At 42.2% G+C, this 24,575-nt stretch overlaps 1 protein-coding gene across 1 annotated transcript in view; it reads left to right on the top strand.

The window, feature by feature from the left end:
* dock4b (dedicator of cytokinesis 4b) overlaps positions 1 to 24,575 on the top strand; it is a 260,551-nt gene that overhangs the window by 136,617 nt on the left and 99,359 nt on the right. The window contains 7 exon segments of the mRNA XM_080421428.1: positions 3,800 to 3,941; positions 6,116 to 6,213; positions 6,443 to 6,526; positions 10,306 to 10,406; positions 13,752 to 13,833; positions 16,347 to 16,517; positions 20,756 to 20,948. Of these exon segments, the coding sequence (XP_080277554.1) occupies positions 3,800 to 3,941; positions 6,116 to 6,213; positions 6,443 to 6,526; positions 10,306 to 10,406; positions 13,752 to 13,833; positions 16,347 to 16,517; positions 20,756 to 20,948 (871 nt within the window).

The following is a 24,575-nucleotide window of genomic DNA, read 5'->3' as shown; positions in this document are numbered from 1 at the left end:
AAAATAGTACCTCTTGTTAGTTTACTTACTTACTTATGCCTTTAAATGCCCTGAGGAATATATGCCAATTGATGAAACGCCTCCATCCTCTCGGGTCGTGTGCCCTCCGCTCCAGTTGTTGCCATGACAGCCCTTGCGCCTTCATCTCCTGCTCTGTGCTTCTTCTCCAGGTGGCTCTAGGTCTTCCTCCTGCCTTGCGGGTTCCATGTTAGAGCATGTTTTGTCTTCGGACTGTGTCACCTATCCAGTCCCTTTCCTCCTCTTGATTTGGGTTTCTATTGTTTCTTGCACGGTGGGATCCCACAAGTTGGCATTTGAAGATGGTGTTGGGCCAGTAATGTCTGTAGTTTGTTCTTTGTTGAGTATGTTTGTTGGTTGTTATCTTCCAGTTATAGTTTGACATTGTCATATAAACAATAAATATATTATAAACATTTTGGATGTGTTTTAACAGCTACATGTGCCTCAAGACGGTGACGTAATGAGTGGAAGTAGCTTAGTGTTATCTTGGTGCTGCTTGACCGCACCACTCCACAAACATAGGAGCATCATCAATACACACTTTATTTTGTTTCCAGAGCATTGAAGATATACATACGTATATGGTTTTGAATGCAAAAATGTACATAGTTGGTGCCAATACAGTCAATATGTACAGCTCTAGGAACTCATGATAGCATTACTGCTATGTCCGTGATGCTACCTGTATAGTTGCCTTTTCAGAAATGGTCTCATTTTAAGTCATTTCCATATTAACTCTTTGACTGCGGACGACGCGATAACGCGTCAAGTGCTACTTTGTCCAGTTGGCCGTCGACGCGTTCGACGCGCTGGACGCGCGTTCATTGTTTAATCTCTGATTGCGCTATGCTGCTTAATATTCAATGTTATTCTCGAGTTCCACTTACTTCACGGACATCTGCATCCGGTTTCATGACCTGGATTCCGTTTCCGGTTTTTGATTCTTTTCCCCAGTCATTTTCGTCCAAAATAGGTAAATAAACGGTCTTTCACACGGTATAACGGACAAACGGACAGTTTCTCTTCTATAATCTATGGTCTGGGTGACGATCAGTCATCGCCGTCGTGTATCACATCGTAATTTTGGCGATCAAAACAATCTGGGACGACGTCACTTCCGTTTTCATGTTTTTCCCTGTCTAATCTATCAGGAAGGGTGAGAGAGACCCAATGACCTGATCAAGCAGTCATGTGCTGCTCTCTAGTGGCGGATTTGTGCTGGGTCTTTACATGTGTCCCCTTAAATTATTTTCATGAGAGAAATTCAAAATATAAAAATAAAAAAACACGAAAATTGCTGGCACTGGGGGAGTACTTTATGAAAATACTCTGGCAGTCAAAGAGTTAAAAAAAATAAAACACAAGAATCAACTGATATTGTCTAGATATTCTGTAGTAAATATCTGAAGAGGTCCCTTAGCTGTTGCCTTGTACCTTAACACTGAGGATTTAACTGTGTAATCGAGTGCACAGGTATTCACACTGCATCAAGGCCATTATAAAAAAATGAAGCGCTTACTAAACCACGTCTTCTTTTGCTCGCTGCTCCATGGCGGAAGCCAGATTCAGTCCTTACCAAACCCCATACCTGCGCCTGCCAGTTTTCCTAGGACAGCTTGTTGGAAGCCTGTCACAGTCCTGTGTGTTCCCATTGATGAGAGGAGAGGGCCCCATGCTAATGCCAGATGGACGTTTGTGCAGAAACCGCTCAATGAAGCTGGCAATGGCCTAGTTTCCCCCTCAAGAACCCAAAATAGGCACAGAGGAATCGGTTCAAACAGTGTGGGAAGCTGCCTCAGCCGTGCATTATAGAACCGCAATTAATCCATTAAGGCCTGGAACGCATCTGTGTCATTTTTTTATTTGGGCTAAAAAAGCATTATTTTACACTTTGGCTATTCAAAAATAGCAGATATACAAGCTTGTAGCGCGGCACCGAGTGCCGCGCTACGAGCTTGTAGATCTGCTATTTTTGAAAAATCGAGAAAATGTGTGCAAATATTTGAATACCGTAATTTTCGCACTATAAGCCGCACCTGAATATAAGCCGCACCTGAATATAAGCCGCAGCAGCTAAATTGAATGATTTGTACATATATAAGCCGCACTGGACTATAAGTCGCGGGTGTAAAATCCATAGATTTAGGAGGTCCCCTAGTGGCCGTTAGCTGTAAAAATCCATAGATAAGCCGCACCGTTATATAAGCCGCAGGGGCGAAAAATTGGAAAAAAGTCGCGGCTTATAGTCCGAAATTTACGGTATATATATTTTTAAAGCGAACATTTGTAACTCAAATATTTGCTTCTGATGGTCCCTGGAACAAAACATTTTGAGATGGGGGTCCGCGGCCAAATACATTTACATTTTGGGGTCCTTGACATTAAAAAGTTCGAAAACCACTGACATAGCAACATACGTTTTTTTTAAAAACTGTTAGAATTTAGAAGACATTTTGCAGAATCGGAACCTCAGGCCTTAATGGGTTAATCAAACCGGAAAGTTTGATTATGCAATTTTTTGGGGGATTGGTGTGAAAGTGTATATGCGTTTATATATACTATGTAAAAAAGCTCAGAAGGGAAAGGTTTAGGTTCCTAAACAACAGAATGCATGTCCTACTGGTGAAATCAAATTGCTAGTAGAAGATGATGAAAAAAGCATCGTCCACCTGAATCAGCATCAAGAATTCCAATATTGAGCAAATCATATTTTATCAATATCATGCAGCCGCCCTACTACTTTATGAGATTGACACACTACTTAAGCCTACCACAGGCCATTGTAATCCCCATTAAACCCACTGTAAGCTGCTGTTTCTAATTGTGAATTCAGCTGCATTGAATGATACCAGTGCCTGTTCGGAACATGCAGTCGCTCTGAGTGGGCCGGTTCTGAAGAACCACTAATCAAAAAAGACTTCACAACCCCGACACTGCACTTGCTTGGGTCCGCAGCAATACAGCACAAGTGTGAACTGGATCGGCTGAGCGGCTCGCAAGATATTTTTGAACGCGTTTGGAGTGGTGCAGGGCTGGTTCTGGAGAACCACTCATCTGATTAACTTCAGCCTCGACACTGCACTCGCTTGGGTCCTCGGTCAGCAGTGCATCCACTAACACCCTGTTGGCACGTACACACAGGACTGTAGTTGTTGACAGGCTGTCAATAGACATTTTCACGATGACAGCCGCGTTTTTAGCATTTCAATGTGGACGGAGATTGTTTTCTGAACATTCATTCATTCAAGATTTATGAAGAGTAATTAAACTCATTTGCAGTGTGTCGTCGAGTAATACAATACGGTGCAATTCAACAACATCACAGTTTAAAAAATACATTACATCTGGGAATTGGAAGATAAAAGGCATACAGTACATGTGAGATATAAAAGTTACAAATAGAAATCAAGACAGCATGAACATGCTCGTGCAGATGGGATTTTACTTCTTTGTCTTGCTTTTTTCATACAAAGTAGGAAAAACTGTTTAAAAAACACCTGTGTGCATGTGGACTTAGCCTAAGTGCAAAGTGGATCACATGCAGACATACAGAAATACCTATGCATTGCATTGTTGCAACAGCTCTCCAGTCAAATATTGAACTCACCACTAGCATTTCAATGGCAACACATAGATCTGTAGGGCAAAGCTGGTGACATGGCACGTAACATTTCCATGATCATAACGTGCCAACTCACCTGGGGTATATACATTCTCTCTCTCTCTCTCCCTCTCCCTCTCCCTCTCCCTCTCTCTCTCTCTCTCTCTCTCCGTGCAGTGTGAGGAGAATGCCAACCTGGCAGACTGTTCGCGCTACCTCAAGCTGCCCTTCTCCAAGGCCAACAATCAGAGTTTGAAGGGAACGAAGGAGTCCTTCTGGATCACCAGCTTCCTCTGTTCCACCAAACTCACACAGAACGGTAGGTTAGTGGTTTCGATAAGAGTGCCACCATGTCGGCTCAAATAGTCAACGCACTGAGACCACATACTGTAGGTTTCAGACATGGCTAGAACAGTGGTTCTCAAAGTGGGGTTCGGGCAGTGTTGGAAAGTAACTAAGTACATTTACTCAAGTCCTGTACTTAAGTACAATTTTGAGGTACTTTTACTTTACTGGAGTATTTCCAATTTTCCATGCTTTTACTTCTACTCCACTACATCTCAGAGGCAAATATTGTACTTTTACTCCACTACAATTATTTGAAAACTTTATTTACTAGTTACTTATATAAATTATTACCTTATAGAACATACATTAACCACTTTAGCCCTATTTTATACCTAAGCTATTTGAAAATAGCAGATCTACAAGCTCACAACGCGACGCGTTGTGAGCTTGTAGATCTGCTATTCTCAAACATTTTAGTACTTTTACTTTTGGTACTTTAAGTACATTTTTATACCAATACTTTTGTACTTTTACTCAAGTAAATGTTTTATTCTGGACTTTTACTAGAGTACTTCTACATTGCAGTATTGGTACTTTTACTTAAGTAAAACATTTGAGTACTTTTTCCACCACCGGGTTCTGGAACCGCCATTGATTGATTGAATACTTCAATCAGTCAGAAATGTAAACAGCACGAGGTACAGTCAGACATTGAGGCTGAAAGGATAACACATCCTTGAGGGGGGTTAGCTAAACTGACAGTTAGGAACCAAATGGACCTTTTGCAGGTCTGTCTCAGAGTTATGGGGGTCCGAGGCCTAAAACATACCAAACTGGGGGGGGGGGGCCTTAAAATTAAAAGGTTTGAGAACCACTGGGCTAGATGATGTTTTCTAACAGTCAGTAAGAAGACAGATGGGGTACAATCTTTAACCCATTAAGACCTGGAACGTGTCATTTTTAGATTTGAGCTAAAAAGCATTATTTTACACTTTGGCTATTCAAAAATAGCAGATATACAAGCTCGTAGCGCGGCACCGAGTGCCGCGCTACGAGCTTGTAGATCTGCTATTTTTGAAAAATCTTGAAAATGTGTGCAAATTGAATATATATATTATTTTAGAGCGAACATTTTTAAGTCAAATCGTTGCTTCTGGGGGTCCCTGGAACAAAATATTTTGAGATGGGGGTCGGCGGCCAAATACATATTATTTTGGGGGTCCTTGACATGAAAAAGGTTGAGCGCCACGGATATAGAAACATACGTTTTTCAGAAAACTAGAAGACATTTGTAGAATCGGCTTCATGGGTTAAATCAAAGAACTGTAGATGTTGTAGTGATTCGCTAATCAAAGAACCAGCATACATTTCAAGTACTTATCTGACAGGCTGCTGTAAATAAGAGGAAAAAAATGCTGTAACATTTTCCGCAGAGGTAGGCCAAAAAAAGAAAAGAAAAAATAATTAGCTGGCCACTGGGCTGCTAATTTAACCACCAATTACTTTCATGGAGGACAGCAGAGCCAAGCATCCAGCTAATTGTGGTCTTTAGAGTACAATCACAAGCTAACTTCATACAATTGGATATTTGCTAGAGAAAAGCCACTAGCACAGTCTGTTGTAAGAGAATTGGGGTATGTTGCTGTGGAAGTAGTCATCTGCAATATGTGAGCAAATTAGTGATGTTGGGCTCTTAAGGACACGTGTGTGCACACACACACACACACACACACACACACACACACACACACACACACACACAGACACACAGACACGCAGAAGACAGGCTGGCGGTTCAGTGAATCTTCGGGGACAGCTTTAGGAAGCAGTTCCTGGTGTATGGCTGATGTTTTATTCATGCTGTTGTTTGGGGACTCTGCCTCAGCAAAATGACTTTCTTTAACTGCATCCTGCTGCACTTGGAAATGTCACCATTACTTTGTAGTCGGCGTTGTAGTGTGTGGTTGCAAATCAAGGGAGTGTGGGGATGTTTTTGTGATGCTCACGTCCTCATACTTCAGTTTTTTTGGTTTTGTTTGTTTGCCGCTTTTATTTTTTCCTATCACTTTGCATCGCTCAACTCATACTCTACATTTTTGTTCCTCTGTGAGACTTTTTTGTGACATCTTTATTTGACTGTCTGTACATCTCTCTCTCTCTCTCTCTCTCTCTCTCTCTCTCTCTCTCTCTCTCTCTCTCTGTCAGGTGAAATGTTGGACCTGTTAAAGTGGAGGGCCCATCCAGAGAGAATCAATGACAGCCTGTCCAAGCTGAAGGAAATCGATGGCTCAGAGATAGTCAAGGTAGGTTGCATGTACAGTATATACGTGTGTACATAACACACATTTTTATTCGATTCCAGACAATATTCAAAGTTCAGTTGGTACGGAAAACAAAGTATGTTGACCACTTTCAGTCATAATACACAAACAGGACATGACGCACAACAAATGATATAGGGCCTAAGTGGTCAAATGTGCATCGTCGTATATTATTTTACATAATGGTTCCTTTATTCTCATCCTCCCCCAGTTTTTGCAAGACACCCTGGACACATTGTTTGGGATTCTGGACGAGAGCTCACAGAGATATGGGCTGAAGGTGTTTGACTCTCTGGTAAGTGTCCTCCTGATATCGACTGTTTACTAGATCCACAGACAGACAGACAGACAGACAGACAGACAGACAGACAGACGGACTGGAGGTTGTCAAGGTATTGGATTATACAGGTTGAATGACAGACGTTGTAGCCAATAGGAATGCTCCCCACAAATCATTAACAGGAAGCAGCAAGAGCCGGCATTCATGCTAGTCAAGTGTGGTAGACAGCACATCGTGCATGTTGTTGATCTCGTTCATTCTGTTACTATCCTGTTCATGTTTCAATATACCAGTGCTCCTGTGGAGTTCTGATAAACTGTACATCTATGTCAGATAAACTGTTAGACCTAATGCCGGCTCTTGTTAATGATGTCACATCTGGTTGTGGGAGCATTGAGGTGTTTGACTCTCTGGTAACTGTTTGCTAGAAACATATTTCTGTTATTGATACATGGCATGGTAACCAGACACAGGGTTTAGCTTGTGAATCTGATACACACCCGTACTAAGGATTTGAGTGAATAGCAGTGGTGCACACATGTGGAAGAAGTGCTCTGATTTGCTTTACTTAAGTAAGAGTAGCAATACCACAAGGTAGAAATACTCTGTATTGGGGGCACGGTGGCGCAGTCGGTAGCGCTGTCGCCTCACAGCTAGAAGGTCCTGGGTTCAATTCCCGCCGGGTACGCTGTGGGCGCTGGGGGCGTGTTCTCTCCTCCGCGTCATCAGTGCCCATACCCTAGGTGGGGTTGGTGAAAGGGCCTTTCTGTGTGGAGTTTGCATGTTCTCCCCTTGTCTCCTAGGGTAGTTAATACCCTCACAAAAACATGCAGTAATCCTGGTCACTATACTGCCTCCCCCTGGTCAGCCAGGGCGCCTGATGGAGGGGAAAGGAACTGGTTGGAATAACGTGTTCCTTCCACGCGTTACGTCTAACCAGGGAACCTCCCCCCTGTCGGGTGATAAGAAGCGGCCTGCTTGCTCCTCATGCATTGAAGGAGGCATGAGCTTCAGCTTGGGCTCTCCCTAGGCTGGCAGAGGGAGAGTAGCGCCCAGGATTACATAGGCAATTGGCACTGGGGGAAAAAATATGGGTTACAAAAATCGTGGGATAAAAATTATAAGAAAAAAAAAAAAAAAAAAAAACTCTGTATTCACACCAAAGCACGAACTATGAGGATGATTATGTGAGCATCCACGCGGTTGAACGATTCTGTAAACAGTGGCATCAAGCTGTACAAAGTTCAGCTGTGTAGGAGTCCACTCACGGAGGCAGAGAGAGAGAGAGAGAGAGAGAGAGAGAGAGAGAGATCTCCACCTCTGTGGGGCTGAAAGACACATTCAAAAGGCAGAGGCTGATGTGGAATAACCTGACTCTGATTATTCATTATAAGGAGGCGAGATAGTTGTAGGCAACCTGAGATAACGCCAGCTGGCCTACCAGCCAGCGTTAGCTATTCATAATCATCTCCTCATCTCTGTTAATGACAAAATGACTACTGATTCTGAGGGGGGGGGTGAGACCGATTGCATCCCAGATGTCCTTCTGATGGATATTGATCGTCTGCCGGTGTTTCTATCGTTAATGAAATCGCTCTGAAAGTGATCCAAGTGATATTGTTCACCTCTGTCGTTGTTGTTACTCTTAGAACAGTTTGTGAAACAACGTAGTTATAGTAAAACGTCCATTCAAAATGTTACTTGGGTTAAAGTACAAAAGTATTGTTGAAATACTCACAGTACCAAGCGTAAAAGTACTGATCTCACCATGATATTATCGATCGTAATTAGAAATGCATTAATGTCTAAATCTGCAAAGTAACTAAATTGTAGTGGAGTAAAAAGTACAATTTTTGCCACTGAGATAATATATTGCATAAAGCATCATTGATGGAAATAGGCTACTAAAGTAAAAAATACCTCTGAATTGTACTTAAGTACAGTACTTGAGTAAATGTCCTTAGTTAGTTTCCACCACTGGTGAATAGATGTACAGAGGTAAAGTAATAGAGCTCGGTGAAGCAATCTCAGAACAGTCATGCTGCACTGCACTGATAGAGCAAGGGCATTGATTGATCCCACACGCACGCACGCGCGCACACACACACACACACACACACACACACACACACACACACACACACACACACACACACACACACACACACACACACACACACACACACACACACACACACACACACACACACACGTATTACTATGCTGTACTTGTGAGGACATCAATGTTGAGGCAGATAAAAACGGGGGAAAAAAACAACAACTTAACACTAAAGCCGAAATTAGCCGATCTACAAGCTCACAGCGCGTTGCACCGCCATGCATTGTGAGCATGTAGGTTTGCTGTTTTCGGTGCTTGCTTAATCCCCGCGCGAAACTAAGTATGAAGCAGACATAACTTCAACTTTTTTTTATTTGAGCTAAAAAGCATTATTTTACACTTTTAGCTATTCAAAAATAGCAGATATACAAGCTCATAGCGCGGCACCGAGTGCCGCGCTACGAGCTTGTAGATCTGCTATTTATGAAAAATCTTGAAAATGTGTGCAAATCTTTGAATATATATTCTTTTAAAGCAAACATTTGTAAGTCAAATCTTTGCTTCTGTGGGTCCCTGGAACAACATATTTTGAGATGGGGGTCGGCGGCCAAATACATATCATTTCCTTGACATGAAAAAGGTTTGAGCACCACTGATATAGAAACATACGTTTTTTCAGAATACTGTTGGGATTTAGGAGACATTTGTAGAATCGGCTTCAGGTCTCAATGGGTTAACCATAAAACCATGAAACTACCATTGCTCTTGTGAGGACCAAGGAAAATTGTCATCACCATGTCTATTTCTCAGATTCTGCCATACGTGTGGGGACACTTGGCCCTCACATGTATAGTAAAACAAGTACTGCGTGTACACACACAATGCACGCACGCACACGCGCACACACACATCTCCATTCTCAGCTTACTGATGATGAGAAGCAGTGAGGCATTGAAGCCATCAAGTGTCCTTTTGGTGGCATTCTAAATGAATGGACGACCCCAGAGGACTTCTCTCCTCCATCTTGAACACGTCCCAACTTGGAACGAGTTTCTTTTCACAGCATTTCATTGCTGCAGACACAATGCAGTTCACACTGCAGGGAAAAAACGGTAACCAGAAGTAAAAGATGCTGTGTGTGTGCGTGTGCGTGCGTGCGTTCGTAACTGCGTCACTGCAATGGAATGAGAACTGATTTGTAATCTTGCGAGATGGAATTCAATATTGTACCCCATTAATCAGCAGTGATTATCTTTGTACTATACATAGCACATCTATTTTGTACTGTATCTGTAGTTCAACAATGGTTGTAATTGTCTTGGAATTATGCAATAAGACAATTCTCTTTTCCCAAGTGTATTAAATGAACTTTATAACGTACAGCCACACGAGCCTTGAAACCCAAGACGAAACGCATTTTATTTAGAGCAAAAACATCTTGTTAAATTAAAGCCAAGAAGATCAAGACGGGCCTAGACTGGCCTTAGGTCTTGAGATTGGGGATAGACGACCATATCACTCCATTAGGAAGCCTCGAGTATACAGAGCCTATCAAAACATGTATTATTCCTCACATTATAGCTTTACGTGTTTCACTTTATTAATTGCGAACTTCAGCCTTTTGTGCATCCATCACAGCCATTTGGTTCCCGTGTGCGAGGATGTGGTCGTTTGGGTTTTGTCATTTAATGATAAATTGACATTCATCCACACATTTTTCACCCCGTTCTTCCAGGTTTACATCATCAACCTCCTCCAGGACAGCAAGTTCCAGCACTTCAAGCCAGTCATGGACACCTACATCGAGAGTCACTTTGCGGGGGCTCTGTCCTACAGGTGTGTATGTGTGTGTGTGTGTGTGTGTGTGTGCGTGTAAAATAGTAACGCAGTGATGTCCTGTGAATGGTCGTATCTACAGTATGCTAAGAGAAAGCAAACCTGCTCACTCAATTGCAATAAATGCCAATATTGTTGGAGTGTCAGTTTGCAATTTAACTGACAGTTATGAATGTCTCGGCTTGTAAACCTCATTCTAAAGCAGCAAAGAAGTGCTGCTGTGTGGGACAGCTCTGTGCAGGTCTATATTCTGACTGAGTTCACACCAGATGCTTACGGTGCCCCCTGCCTGCGGAAAAACGAATTGCGCAGAGCTCTCCTCTCAGCTGGCCTCATCTCCCCATGTCTTGTTCTGTCCTCTCCACACCTCCCATCTCTTCCTTCACACACACGCACGCACGCACGCACGCACGCACGCACGCACGCACGCACGCACGCACGCACGCACGCACGCACGCACGCACGCACGCACGCACGCACACACACACACACACACACACGCACACGCACAACCTGCTGTTCTCACAGGCTGTCCTATTCTCGCTCGCTGTACCTGCTATGATAGCGTGCTGTCGCATTCCTCAGACACAGGCGCACGGTTGCCAAACGCGTCTCCCTTCACCTCCGATCTACCTGTGATTTCCTCCTCCAGGTTCCAAAATAGTGGCACTGCATCTGCTCCGATCATGTTTAATTAAAACAAAAGCTCCACAGTGGAGAGACCGAAAGAGAGAAACTCTTCCAAAACGTGACACTTTCATTACAAACTGCCGTGTATTATGAACAAGGGCTCTGCATCGAAATGACTCAGTCGCTGGTCTGAGGTGGACACAGCGTTTGATGGTATCTGGTTACTTGAAAGTCACCATTAAGGATCTGGCCTAAAGTAGCCAACCTAACCGTTATATTATTTAGTAGGGGATGCCTCCTGAAGTACCCAACCAAAATGATTCAGTAGGCCGCAGTGTTTATCAACCCTGGCAAACGTCCCAATTTTGGGCCGGGGCTACTGCTGAGGTGTGCCGCGCCGTTTGAAGAAGGTTTGAAAAAATATCATTTTGATTTTTTTTTATTATTATTATTTTTTTACAATAATAATAATCAGGCATGCAAACAGCCCCGAGGTGAAAAGGGTGACAACATGCTGTTTTTTTTCGGGTCAGGTGTCACACTATTGCCCTATTTGGATTCAAAACGGCTAGTGGAAGCTGAAAAGCTACAAGTTTGCATGTCTGAATAATGCAAAAACAGAAATATTTGTTTGCATTTGCTTTTTTTCTCCCCCATATATTTTCATAATAAAAAAGTGCGTATCGTATCGAAGTTGTGTGCCCAGTATCGTATCGTTTTCGTATCGTTTCGGCACACCCCTAGTGTGTGTGTATATATATATATACCGTATATATATATATATATATATATATATATATAATTATATATATATATATACCTTATATCTAGGTGTGCCCTGGGATCTTTTGGCTGTGCCAGGTGTGCCTTGGCACAAAAAAGGTTGATAAACACTGCAGTAGGGGATACCTCCTAAAATAACCAATCAAAATGATTTAGCAGGGGATGCCTCCTAAAGGAAACAACCAAAATGATTTAGTAGGGGATGCCTCCTAAATGGATATGTCTCCTAAAATACCCAACCACAATTAGGGGATGCCTCACTAATCATCAACCTGGGGACCATTGTTGTGTTCGGTGGGGATATGGGCAAATATTAGTTATTTTCTTGAGTTGCACAGTCTGTTTATTCTTGGCTTTAGTGGTGGACAGGAATCTCAGCAGTCTCATGTCATTTCCTGGCTCCAACCTAGCCCTGTTATGACAGTATGGAAAATAAAATACACTCTCACAGAGATACAGAAAAACTATTTTCTTTTTACCTTACAACTCATCCAGTACTTCACAAGGGACTGTGTTTCACACGTGTGCCTCTTGACAGAGTCTGTGGTTCTTAATGAGCTGATCCGCTTCTTTAGTAGTTAAAGCTTGAAGTACTTTTGGAATTGAAGAACAAGCCTCCTCAAATGACCCCTGATAATGATAATGATGTCTTCGATTCTACTGTCCTCAAATCACCCACCAACACCAACAGCTGTGAAAAAGGAAAGGAAAACATGGGGACCACACGCTATACCTTCATGGACCACCAGTTGAAATCCCCTGTCCTAAAGTAACCAACCAAACTGTTAACCACCTGCAGGGCTGGCTGGTTCTAGGAGGAACTATTCCTGTACCAAACGGAGATAACCCATGTCAGAATGCTCTGAGTGGTAGCTATTCTGTGAGACCTTGCATTTTATAAGCTGTCTGAGGTGTTACGGGCGCTGCCTAGCCTTCCTAGCCACGGTGTCTGTGTGCATTTCCCATGACAAGGTCTCAGTGATGTGCACACCGTACTCACGGAGGTACTTGAAACTTCTCACCCTCTCTCCGCTGGTGTCCCGGTGATCATGAGGTGGGTGTAGGACCTCTTCCCCCGCCAAAAAAGCCACTTCAATTTTGCACAGAAGTCATGCTGAGCACAGAGCTACAGTCATGTCGAGCTCTTTGTCATGAGTAAAAGTGGTTCCTTGGGAGCAGTGGTGGAATAAGTACTCAAATGTTTTACTTAAGTGAAAGTATCAATACTGCAATGTAGTACTCTGTTAGTAAAAGTCCGGAATTCAAAATTTACTTGAGTAAAAGTACAAAAGTATTGGTATCAAAATGTACTTAAAGTACCAAAAGTAAAAGTACTAAATGTTTGAAAATAGCCGATCTACAAGCTCACAACGCGTCGCGATGCGACGCGTTGTGAGCTTGTAGATCAAATAGTTTAGGTATAAAATAGGGCTAAAGTGGTTAATGTATGTTTTATAATTTTAGTTAAGTAACTAGTTTTCAAATAATTGTAGTGGAGTAAAAGTACAATATTTGCCTCTGAGATGTAGTGGAGTAAAAGTATAGACAATTGTAAATACCCCAGTAAAGTAAAAGTACCTCAAAATTGTACTTTAGTACAGTACTTGAGTAAATGTACCTAGTTACTTTACACCACTGCTTGGAAGGGGATATGTTTGAGCTCAGTGGTGTGCACAAGCGTGTGTATGTGTTTGCACGTTTCACCTACAGTGTGTGTAACATGCACTTACAGATCTAAGTAAGTAAGTAGGCCGGAGAGGCTTTACTCTGACAATTTTTCAATTTACCTGACGAAGATCCCAACGGATGGAAAACGCTGTCCGAGTGAAGTGTCTGAGTTACAGCCAGTGAGATTGCGGAGACATTATAGACTGTATTGAAAAAAACGATCCCCATTCCTAGACGTGTGTGTGTGTGTGGTGCTTCCCCCAGGGACCTGATCAAAGTGCTGAAGTGGTACGTGGATCGCATCATTGACGCAGACCACCAGGATCACATCCAGCAAGTCCTCAAGGTGAGGAGGTCCACATTAACCCATTAAGGCCTGAGGCGATTCTTAAAAATGTTTTCTAAATCCTAACAGTTTAAAAAAAAAAGAAAAATCTAGATTTTTCAAAAATAGCAGATCTACAAGCTCATAGCGCGGCACTCGGTGCCGCGCTATGAGCTTGTATATCTGCTATTTTTGAATAGCCAAAGAAATCTAAAGTTCCAGGTCTTAATGGGTTAATGTCCCTAAGCGTGCACGTGTACACACACACACACACACACACACACACACACACACACACACACACTGCGTTTATGACCACTGATGATTCACTATAGGCTGTTATAGAAAGTGTCATAAGATATACTAGCCTGGCTCCAGGCCCTGAATCGCTAGTCTCACATTCAGGGTCTGGTGACGCTGTAGAAATGCAGGGTTTTTTCGGTCAAAAATCAAACCGGCCCGATCGGGATAATCCAGTATGAACCAATCACCAAACAGTAACAACACTTTGGCCACGCCCCCATCTCAGAAAACGTCTGCACTGAGAGGGCTTTCAGACTGAATAATGGAGTGAAACGAAATGATAATTGTGTCAGGCTAAAGATATACAGTAAATTGCATAGACACTTTACCGCCACCCAAGCTTGTAGATCTGCTATTTCCCCTTTTTATTTAAAATGTGAACATTTAAAAACAATATGACTTTGATCAGGGATAATGTTGTTAAAGGAGTAGTTCACCCCAAAAATGACATATTTTCGATCAATTACGCACCCCATGAAGCTTTGAATTCATGGAGATCTTTTTGTTTTTAATCGCATTCCTAAGCCAATAATTTGATGACCAGCCAAGGAGTCTCCATTGAGTCTCCTACTGGAGACCGGTGAACTATTCCTTTAAGTCGTACTAGATCAGTTTAGGCATGAGTTTACACCTCTACAAGCCATCAACCCAGTTAATACTTCATTAATGATCCACTAAGGGGCACCCCGGTGTCTCATCGTGTAAGAGCGCATGATAGCACATAAATAAGGCTACAGCGCTTTTCACAGCTGATCCCGGTTCGAATCTGAACCGGAGTCACTCATGTCAAGCCCCCCCCCCCCCCCCCCCCTCTCTCTCTCTCCCACCTTTCCTGTCTTTTCTGTTCACTGTCCTATCCGAATAAAGCATAAAATGCCCCAAAAATAAATACATTAATAAAAGATCCACAAAACGTGCTCCGTGGAAAGTGTTATGCACGCGCGCACGCACTCGTGCACGCACACCAGAGTAGTGATGATATCTCCCTACTACATTACTCTATATTACAGCGCATACAATTTTAACCCATTTAGACCGGCGAAAGCATCCGTGTGTCAAAATTGTGAAAATTCGTGGCAAAATCTTAAAAATTATATATTTTTTTAAAACATTTGTAAAATATTTCGTTCCAGAAACCCCCCAGAAGCAAAGATTTGAGTTACAAATGTCCGCCAAAAAAAAAAAAGGACACAACTTTTCATGATTTTTCAAAAAATAGCAGATCTACAAGCTCATAGCGCGGCACTCGGTGCCGCGCTATGAGCATGTAGATCTGCTATTTTTGAATAGCCAAAGAAATTTAAAAAATAACACACAGATGCCGTTCCCGGTCTTAAAGAGTTAATAAATAGAAGCGCCTTGTGGTGAATTTTCACGTTTGCATTATTCTAATGACTCGCGTAGACGACGGTATCAGAGAGACACATGGCAGCCATGACGGTGCCGTTCCTCATTCATCATTCACACAGCGGGTTTCTACGGAAAAAATAACGTTCCGTCTGCGTGCGCGCACTGATGAATAAGTAATTATGTAAACCACAAACGTTTTTTTTCCTGCTGTGTTGTCTGGTGTGTGATCTATGAAAACAATTATGTGACATTTTTTTTAAGAGAAAATAAAACTAGAGAAAACTAGAGAACTCCCTAGTATACAATATAATGTATTCTACGTCAGTGGTTTAGATAGCGTCAGCAGTTCAGTGTCACGTTCTACCCTTAGATCTGTTTTAAAGGCATAGTTTTAGTCACCCCATGGAGACTTGAATTCATGGATATTTTTGTTGTTTTTATCCCATTCCTAAGCCAACGATTTGTTGACCAGCAGCGGTTCCGGTAGGAGACACAAAGAGTCTCCTTTGTGTCTCCTACCAGAACCGCTGCCTTGGCTTAGGAATGCGAAAAAAAGAAATCTAGTCTAATATTCTAGTCTCCATGGGGTGACTAATCGATAGATTTCTTTATTTTTTTTGGGTGAACTATCCCTTTAAAGCTATAATCTGTACGTTTCTTCCCACCTCTTTCTGAGAAGTCATTGGCTGATTTGTGCATAACTGTCCCGGGTTCCTGGGTTTTCAGTCCCGGGTTCCCGGGTTTCCAGAAGGAGGCATACCTATCTCGCGTCCTAGTTCATTTTCCCGTAGCTTCGTCTGACGGGCTCGGCAGCAGATTTGACCGACGTTGTGAGCTTGTAGATCAGTTTTTTTGTATTTTTTTTGTCATCTGTCTTCCAGGCCAGCGAGTACATCTTCAAGTACATAATCCAGTCCCGTCGGCTCTTCTCATTGGCCACCGGAGGGCAGAATGAGGACGAGTTTCGCGTCTGTATCCACGAACTCTTCATGTCCATCCGGTTCTTCCTGTCCCAGGAAAACAAAGGGACCAGTCCCGTCACTCAGACACAGGTACGGGTGTGTGTGTGTGTGTGTGCGTGTGTGTGTGTGTGTGTGTGTGTGTGCGCGTGCGTGCGTGCACCTGTATTGATGGGATGGTATGCACATGGATGGCATTGTGTGTACACCCAATGTGTGAGTGTTTACTAGATTGACTGGTGTTTTTTTTTCCCCACTGTTTTGTTTATTCAGGATTTCAGGGCATACATTAAATAACAATGTTCTCCCTTTTTTGTAAAGGTCTGGACTGACTTGGGTTCATGGTGCTTGCTGGTAGATCTGTTATTTTCACTATTATTTACATTTTCTGAAAAAGCAAGTACTCCACATTTGAGTTTATTTGACCAGGAGTATCTATACTTTGACTCAAGTACTTTATCCACTAAACTGGCTAAACTGCTGTACTATGCATTGTGTCCTCATTAAACCTGTTCCGCTTGCAGGCCACACAAGGTCCTGTTTCCAGATGGACCCTGTTTAATTTGGTTGCAATCGGTGGTAAATGGTGTGCAATTGGATTTCATGCTACTCGAGGGTTCTAGAGTTGCACAGAGATCCCAGTGCCAGGTGTCTTGTGTCTTTTTCTTACCCACATAAGCCCTATTATACCTTGTCATACAACGAATGGGGAAAATAGCAGACCTATAAGCTCAAAACACGTCACATTGTGACATGTGGTGAGCTTGTACATCGGTTTTGAAAAAAGAGCGGGAAAAGTTATTGTTTATGAAAAATGTGCCAAAAATTGGGATGCCACTATTAATGTGGTTTTAATTAAATACATTCATTTGGATATTATGAAACATAGCAGACAGTCTACATTTCCCAAAAGGAAACGTGTGTAATTAAATCCGTCTGACCAGAAGCAGTTATGAAACGTATCCCCACCAGTGATGACAATGAATGCCCAGGTGGGGTGATATCGGCAGCTGAACACGCCTCTTCCCGCCAGCAATTCTCACTCTACTCATATTCAACGGGAGCAAAGCAAGCCTGGCCTAAAACGCCCACCGTAACTCCAATTATACAGCAACAACAGCTGCGCGTGGGTGTGCATGAGCGGGCGGATTGTGTGTCCGTTTGTGTGCGTTTTACAGGCGGCGTGTGTTCTTCTCCCATGTGTGCATGTGTCTGTGAGTGTGAGTGCGGGTGTCTGTCCTTGTTCCGCTGTATATACTGTATACCTTCTATTTGAACGCTGGTCTTGTGTTTCTTCCTAATAATTTACCTCCTTGAACCCATTCAAGAGCTGATGTGCGTTCCTAGCTGCCACATTGACAGCCATTTGCTTTCAGTATGTGTTTGTGAGCACTTGTTCCTGCTCTGATACTCTTAACGATTCTACATGTCTCCTAAATCCCAACAGTATTCTGAAAAACGTATGTTTCTATGTCTCATGTGGTGCTCAATCTTTTTCATGTCAAGGACCCCCAAAATGATGTGTATTCCCATCTCAAAATATCCAGTTCCAGGGACCTCCCAGAAGCAAAGATTTGAGTTACAAATGTTCGCTTTAAAAGAGATACATTCAAAGATTTGCACACATTTTCACGATTTCTCAAAAATAGCAGATATACAAGCTCATAGCGCGGCACCGAGTGCCGCGCTATGAGCTTGTATATCTGCTATTTTTGAATAGTCAAAGTGTAAAATAATGCTCAAATCAAAAACACAGATCCACAAATCCAGGTCTTAACACCTTTACCGCCGGGCCCGTAGTTCTACGGGCCGTTAAATCCAACGGTTAAGCGCCGAGCCCGTAGTCCTACGGGCTGCGGTCTTTTCGCGCATGCGCGGTCCGGGTGCACTTTCGGAATTTTTTTGATCCACTTCCGTTTCCGGTTTGATGACAGGAAATAGAATTATTTGGGATCCGGTTTCGACGATCACGCCCGCTCCCATTCTACAGACGAAACTGAAACTCAATTCTCTTCCTGTAGTTTTTTCTCCTCGCATTTCACTGTTTAACGTAATCCGCTCTAACTACAGTCATGGAAGTCCGTTTGACATGCGGTCTTCACTGGGAGATACAGGGAGATCTCGCGGATGTAAACAGACCGTTCACGGCTCAATCTTAAGGATTTTAACAAGATCTATGGCGACATGAAAAAAACAAAAAAACAACAAAAACACCTTGGCACTGGTGAGTACATTATGAGATTAACCTCTGGCGGTGGATGTGTTAATGGGTTAACAACTAATCCCCAGTTGCCATGTTGACTGCCTCCCGCAGCAAGGCTTAACACCAAAGTAGATGATTTGAACACCGTTCAAAACACTCAGGGGAAGGATAGATCAGGTTTTATTGAAACATCCCACTTATAAGTTGACTTTTTTTAATGTATTTATTTATTTATTGAATACCTGGAAGGTTCATATAACTTTTTTCTGTTTTTCTATCACTTCTACTTGCTCTCCACCACTTAGTTTTTTCAGCACTTCAGGGCCATATCTTCTAAATATTGTGAATGCAGTTTTTTTAGCCTTGACGTTTTGAGGAACATCCTTTTATACAGTACATAATATTTCATCTATTCAGTGCACCAGCTGTCTCTGCTCCTGGAGTGGTGTAAACAGGACTGCAGTGATGGACCTCAGTAGCCTGTAATAAACTCTTATTTGCACCTTTAATGCTTCGGATGTTGCTCAGACTGCTGCTATAATAAAAGTGCCTCAGTTCAAATCAACAAGATTCACACAAAATAAAAAAACACATTATTGACATGCTATCAGATCCGTCTTCAGTTCAATAGAGATCGTACACATTCAAGATACAGTGAGAAGATTCCATAATGCCTGTACTTCAAGGAGAGGAAAACCTAAGTGTGTTTATTGACACAAATGTATACATGAACATAATATTTATACCCATCTGCCCAAAAGTTAAAACACAAAAAGCTTGAGAGCTTAGTTATTTCTGTCGTGATCCTGTTGTGAGTGCAGATGTTCTTTTTCGATCAATAAAGTATAATCTCCCTTTGAACCAGACCTTTTTGTTTTTGTTTTTAATTATCTCTGACCACTTAGAGAACAGTCAAAACCTGATTGGGTCAGGGAATTCCTGGGCCCACTAGTAAACATTTTCATTTATTTTCCCCAACAAAAGAACCGCCAAAGATTAGAGCATGGACAGGAGGAACAGGGCCTGAATTTGGATATGTCCGTGTTTATGCTGTGGGCAGAATATTTTATGTTTGTCTGGGTAAATGGGGTGTTATTTTACTGCCATCATTTTCTACCCGTGGACCTAGGACTCTTTGGAGTATAGTCTTGGATTAGTTAGACATGATGTCAGAAAATAGTGGCAACAATAAAATGTTATAATTTTCATTTTATTTTTATTAATTTTGTAAGCTGACCAAAAGATACGCTTGGAGGCCTTACAATGGTGCAACCGTCATGACGAGTGGTGCCTTATAGATGTGACTCAGGGAAATAAGGAACCTTATGCAACAGACGTGTTTGTGGAGACGTGTAGTGAGGCATCGAGACTGATTTTGCTGCGTACCAGCTTGGGACCATTTTTTACAGTCTGATCAGAGCTAAAAGCAGGATCGTGTCGAAGGCCGTGTCAAACCAGGAACGGGATCTAAATGTCTCAATAGAGCAGGGAGACCAAATACAAACCAACCCAAGTTATGTTGCATTAACATACTCTACCATTAGTCACACCTGATTCACTGCCTTTTTGCTTTTATTTTAATGTTTTATGCTTTTTTTCCCCTTTATTGTTAAATTAGTCGTACTTTTTCTGTAATTGTATTCAAGCTCTGTAAAGCACCTTTGAGCTGCATTTCATGTCATGAAAGGTGCTGTACAAATGCAGTTTATTATTATTATACATATTGGACAAAATATCATTTTATTCACCCAAAAAAGTGACATATTAATACAGTGGCGTGCACAGACATTTTGCGGGGCAGGTGCTCAAGTTAAAAAAAAAGGGCACCTTGCGCGCGCGCCGGCTGCCCTAGTAGTGTGAGATTTATAGAAGAAAATTGCAATGCACATTTTGGGGAATTGTTAATATATTAAAAGCTTTTAATCCAGAATTGATCTATGTCACCATGAGCTACATACTGTAAATTATTTAAAAAAATAAATAAAAAAAAGAACTTTTTATTTTTATTTATTTTTTAGGGCATTTCTGGTCAAGAGGGCAAAGGGCAGGTGCTCTAGCACCACCTAGAGTCTATCTGTGCACGTCCCTGTATTAATACTTGTGTGTACCATTAATTCCACTCCATTAGGCGGTGTTCCTGCGGACCTTCCCAGCCATCTACGGCGAGTTGTTGAAGATCTTCACGGTGCGCGAGGTGGCCGGCTTTGTGCGCGAGACGCTGGGCAGCCTGCCCGCCACGGCCCACGCAGAGTGCCCCCTGGAGGCCGTCAAGCTGCAGTGCATCGTCAAGACGGTCGAGAGTCAGCTGTACATCAACCCCGGTACGTGGTTTCCCAAACCAGGCGCTATACACAGTCAAATCCAGGGTGTTTTAATTTAACTCTGAGAGTGTACAAATTTAACCTAATGGACCCGGTTACATTTGCACACTCAGAGTTTAACCCATTAAGACCTGGAACTGTGTCATTTTTAGATTTGAGCTAAAAAGCATTATTTTACACTTTGGGCTATTCAAAAATAGCAGATATACAAGCTCATAGCGCGGCACCGAGTGCCGCGCTACGAGCTTGTAGATCTGCTATTTTTGAAAAATCGTGAAAATGTGTGCAAATCTTTGAATATATATATTTTTTAAAGCGAACATTTTTAACTCAAACCTTTGCTTCTGGGGGTCCCTGGAACAAGATATTTTGATGGGGGTCCGCAGCCAAATACATATAATTTTGGGGGTCCTTGACATGAAAAAGATTGAGCACCCACTGATATAGAAACATAAGTTTTTCAGAATACTGTTGAGATTTAGGAGACATGTAGAATCGCCTCAGGTCTTAAAGGGTTAATTTACACCGTGGATTTTCCAGTGTATTCTCTCCACACATTGCACCGTTGACAACACAGTGCATGATGCATCTTAGCTATAAAACACAGGCACACATACGACATACGTGGTCAGCTAAGCTATCTGTAATAATTAAATATTAATAATAATTATTATGTTATTATTATAGCCACTTGTTAAGCCCCTCTGGGTTTTGGTGGTCTTACTTACACAGTTCCATATTATGACAATAAATGCACATGATTATTTTTAACCCAACCCTCTATGTTATATTTTACTTTATAATGTGCTTGGCATGCATACAGAGCATAAAGACACATGCTTGCATGAGAAAATATGAACAGAATGTAGATACACACACACACACACACACACACTCACACTCACACTCACACTCACACACGCATGCGCGCACGCACACTTCAGGCGGTTGTCACGCTGCACACGTGCCCCAGCCATTAGTCTGCGTTACATACCTCTGGCTAAAGACTCAACACAGCAGGCGATTCGACAGCAACGCCGGGGATAATTGTCACACACACCTACAGCGCGCTGGCTTAACCGCGTCGTTGAATCCTTCATTAAGATGATAGATTATGCAATTATATAGTTTCAACAATGTTCAGATTGTTATTTCGATAGTATATTGTTTAGAGTTTAGACTAATGCTAGATTCTTGGTTTACCTGGGACCCTAGTTTCTTGAGGCACTGACTACACTGTCTCTCTACATTCTATGTATGTGATGACCTTTTCTTATTGTAAGTCGCTTCTGATAAGACCGCTAAATGCCTAAATTGTACATGACTGCTTCGGAGGACAGGATTGTGATGGACCTCTGTGTTTGAACACAGTAAAGTACTCAGGTCTTAACTCATTGAGTGCCATTAACGTGTTTCACGTGTTATTACCGCTATGGCGCAACGTGCCAATGACGTGTTTGACGTGTTTTTGAAAAAAAATGTAAAAAAAAAAGAAAAAAAGGGATTATTATTTTATTTTATTTTTTTACATGTTCAGAACCCAAGATATCATTATCTGAAGATTTGCAGCTCCATCCACTCCTTGTTTAACGTATAACTGAAAAAGGCTGTATCTCGCTTCCTAAGCACTTTTTTTTTACTTTGAAAAAAACTCTGGCACTGGGACAACATAATATAGAAATAATTCTGGCAATTCTGGCACTCAGTTGTACTACCTATGAGTATGTAAAAGAACAAAAACGAATAAACAAAACATAAAAAAAAAATAATAATCTGGCACTCAATGAGTTAATGTTAATTGTCTTAACTTACTGTAAGACCTTAATTGCGGCGTGGCCAATGCTGTTTCGCTATTTTGAGGTTGGTAAAATGTGCCTTGCGCCAAGGTGCTCTGCGGTAAACGGCCCTGAATTAGTCACACCACAATCTGGGAACCCAGAACCAAATAAGAATGAAAAACAGCGCCCTCTGCTGTTTGTACTATCTTACTTGGCTCTGGGACAATGGCGACGTAGCACCCGTGCGCAAAGGAAACCGGGGTTTTGGTCTGCCTTCAGCTTTCACTTCCGGTGGTGCCACTATGTTTTCATTCCCACTAACAATATTTCTACACGGAACACTAACACCACTTCTCCCAGAGAACATGGATCGTTTTGGTTATAAGCCCACTTGTTTCTATGATGAAAGAGTAAGTTAAAATGTGAATATCTTTCCGTGGTTTTGTCTGCTCCGCGGATGCTATTGTTAAATTAGTTTGGGTTTGTTTCGAGGGGGAAAGATCGACGGACACGTGAATCCCGCCCACTACATTTGATCGGGTAAAGCGCGGCCTGCTTCCTGATCTGAAGGCACGCCCACTTGTAGCCCAGTGCGTACATGTTATGACGAGCCTTCACGACAGATTCCAACGCAGAGCAGAATCTGTTCTTGAGAGATTAGTCACACCATGGCGCCATGACTAATTCAGACATTTTACCGTCCTCAAAATAGTGAAACAGCATTGGCCACGCCTCCAGGTCTTGAGTTAAGACATGATAAAATAGGGTGCTCAGTGTTATTTATTATAAGTGTGTGTGTGTGCAGCATGAAAGCATGCATGCATACGTGTGCTAGCTTAGATGGCACTACGATGTCAACACTTTGTAGGAGGTGCAAAGACAAAGTGTTGACAGCATACACATGTAAAAGTCTGCATTTAACGCTGAGAGCGTACAAATGTAACCGGTCCATTTGGCTACATTCGTACGCTCTCAGAGTTAAATTAACACAGAGGATTTCACTGTGTAACTGTCTCTGCGGCCTACCCAAGGAGAGAGAAAAAAAGTCTCAATGTCATTGCCTCTTGTCTTAATTCGGTTTTAATTTTCACCAAGAGGGCACCTGAAGGGACAATACTGCACGGCAACATTTTGAGTGCCAATTTAACTGTGTATAAATTGACCCAGAACGCCTCTCGTATTACCATAAGTGAGTCTCAGAAGGTTTTCGAGTCGATGGCCGGTCTTCCTCTCGCCACGGGGCTCTCGTCAGCTGAGAGTGCTGGCGCCATCTGCTGGCTAGAACCTCTGTACTGTACTATTACTCTGCCTTGTGCAATGGGCTCTGGGAATAACTGTAGTCCCAGTTTTCGGAAGGCGGCATACCGGTTCCCTCTGCTTTCCGCCTTCCGAAAACTGGGACTACCGTTATTCACAGAGCCTTTTCATTCTGTGCATCTCATCCATGTTGCGTGTTTGTGCTTGTCTGCGACGCAACTACATACTTGCAGTGGTGGAAAAAAGTACTCAAATTTGGTACTTCAGTAAACGTATCAATACTGCAATGTAGAAATACTCTGTTACAAGTACAAGTCTGGAATTAAAAATTGACTTGAGTAAGAGTACAAACGTATTGGTATCAAAATGTACTTCCAGTACCAAAATTAGAAAGTACTCCAATTTCACATGTTTTCAAATGGATACAATGTATACAAATCTTTTGAAAATAGCAGATCTACAAGCTCACAATGCGTCGCATCGCGACGCATTGTGAGCTTGTAGATCGGCTATTTTCAAGTGGCCGAAATATATATAGGGCTGAAGTGGGTAATGTGTGCTTTGTAATAACAATCAAAATCTACTAAGTAAC

Source organism: Gymnoscopelus braueri, assembly GCF_963280865.1.
Source record: "Gymnoscopelus braueri genome assembly, chromosome: 23".
Classification (NCBI taxonomy): domain Eukaryota; kingdom Metazoa; phylum Chordata; class Actinopteri; order Myctophiformes; family Myctophidae; genus Gymnoscopelus; species Gymnoscopelus braueri.
The sequence above is the reverse complement of the archived record's forward strand: the minus strand, read 5'-3'. Positions and strand labels throughout refer to the sequence as shown.